We start from the raw sequence: 1,997 nt of genomic DNA, 5'->3' as shown, positions 1-1,997 counted from the left end.
TGTGAGGTGACAGTGAGAGCCGCTACAGTACCAGCATCACCTGTTTCACTCATTATATCCAATTATAACTGCACAGTGTGGTGGTTATAAGATGAACCATGACTATTGTAATGGTAAAATATCACATTGCTTTTGTGACAACAGGTTTTAGAAGTTACATAGAGAAATTTTTTGAGTTTAATGAAAAAGTACTAAGACAATTGAAGCAAAAGCGATTTGGAGGCTCACAGGCCAGGAGAAGACAATGGGCCTCTGCTTTGAAATGGCCTGCAAGCTAGCAGAGGTAACAACCTCACGCAATGTGCCTGGGAAAGCTTGTTCAAGTATCTTTTGCAAACCTAACATTGTGAGAAAAATGCTTACTGGGCCATATCTGGTTTAGACTAGTTCATGTCTTCTGTGTTCTTCTAAAAAGGGGTGTTACTTCTGATATGCATAAATATACTAGTGACTTTTTCATATGTCGAAGAAATCTTGCTACAAACTGCCTTGGTAGCTGTTGCATGTTTTCACCTTTCTTGTAAGAAATAACACAGACTAAAGACAACTTTGATTCTTGAGACTTTATTGCTCCTTCCCTGAGTGACAAAGAAAATCTTCCATCACACTACTCATACACTCAGGTCAATTTAATGACAGATATCTTGTTTAAGTTTGTTTATTTCGGGGTGAGCTCCCTCAAGGAACATCATTTTTCCTACCCTTTCGTGCTAAAATGGTCAATCCCTTGTTGTGCGAGTCATTTGTTGATGGTCGGGGACGGGATGTGAGCCGTGGGCTCTGGGGTCCAACTCACAATGACTGCGCCGCCATGAAGTTGTTGAGACATACTACAAATCCCTGAATGCACCAGAAGCAGGCCAGTGCAGCCTCCTCATTAGGTTGATTCTGAACACCTGTGGGGCAGGATGCTCATGTATTTGATCGTGAACACTTGTGGTGAGAGAGAGCTCACAACAAACATTTCAGCAACGGAGAAGGAGTAACTCATGGTACGACCAGAGAAGACACTGTTAGGATTAATTTGTTTTATTTAAGTTGTTTATTGTTACCGGATACAATTAATAGTATGGACATTAGTTGATTAACTTTGTTCTTTTTGATTTTGAAGGTTTTGAACCTGACGTTCCAGCCAGCTCAAACAACTAATAAATAAATAAGACTTGAAAAAGAGTTGTCCTGTGCATCCTTTGGAAGTACCAAGTTGTTTTCTAGTTTGGCCAGAGTTATTCAGGAAACACAGAAATACTTGATAGCGGTCATAAAAGCCTACATTTGAAATAAGCTTAACGAAAAGACTGTGGATAAGCAACATCTCCAGTGTTTTCTCCTGTCCACTCTTGGTTGTCATAGACATGTACACATTTTGCTGTGTTTCCATGAATACTTTCTTCCCACCATATCCTGTTGCTACTTGACTAATTGATTCAACCTATGGTTTCTGTCTTTGTTACAGACTGTGACCCACGTCTGTTCCCAGTCCTGTGTCTGCTCGGCAGACCCCCCATCCTGCCTCCTGGGCACCAGTCTGATCCTGGATGGTTGTGGCTTCTGTAAAGTGTGTGCAAAGCAGCTGGGGGAGCCCTGTTCCCTGCAGGAGCCCTGTGACCATCACAAGGAGCTCTACTGTGACTACACTCTGAGTGACTCTGGCATCTGCATGGGTAATGCGTTTAATGCGTTACTGGTAAAACATATTGCATTCAAAAAATGATCTTTTGTGATCAGAGGATCGGCAGTACTCCCTTGCTCTGCCAGTTGGTGTATTGTCCAGTGTTTGAATGTTACTTACTCCTGATGGTCAGGTGGCACCTTAGCCCCTCCCATCTGTGTATGAATGGGCATATTTTCAACAGCCTGTGCCATATGAATATGATCTATCAGATGATGAATAATGACGTGTTTAAAAGCTTTGAGTGTTCGAACAACTAGAAAAGAGAAATAAGTGCAGTCATTCAGCATTTAGATCAGGGATCAGGCACCCAAAATGTTGAGCC

General features: G+C 41.9%; 1 protein-coding gene across 1 annotated transcript in view; it reads left to right on the top strand.

The window, feature by feature from the left end:
* Positions 1-244: 244 nt before the first annotated feature.
* ccn2b (cellular communication network factor 2b) overlaps positions 245-1,997 on the top strand; it is a 10,076-nt gene continuing 8,323 nt past the window's right edge. The window contains exons 1-2 of the mRNA XM_068599099.1: positions 245-283; positions 1,457-1,664. Of these exons, the coding sequence (XP_068455200.1) occupies positions 245-283; positions 1,457-1,664 (247 nt within the window). The remainder of the gene's footprint in view (positions 284-1,456; positions 1,665-1,997) is intronic.

Source organism: Clinocottus analis, unplaced genomic scaffold (assembly GCF_023055335.1).
Source record: "Clinocottus analis isolate CAN_PGR_092001 unplaced genomic scaffold, fCliAna1.0.p SCAF_43, whole genome shotgun sequence".
Lineage (NCBI taxonomy): Eukaryota > Metazoa > Chordata > Actinopteri > Perciformes > Cottidae > Clinocottus > Clinocottus analis.
Note: the sequence above shows the minus strand (reverse complement) of the source record. Positions and strands in the feature narration are given on the sequence as shown.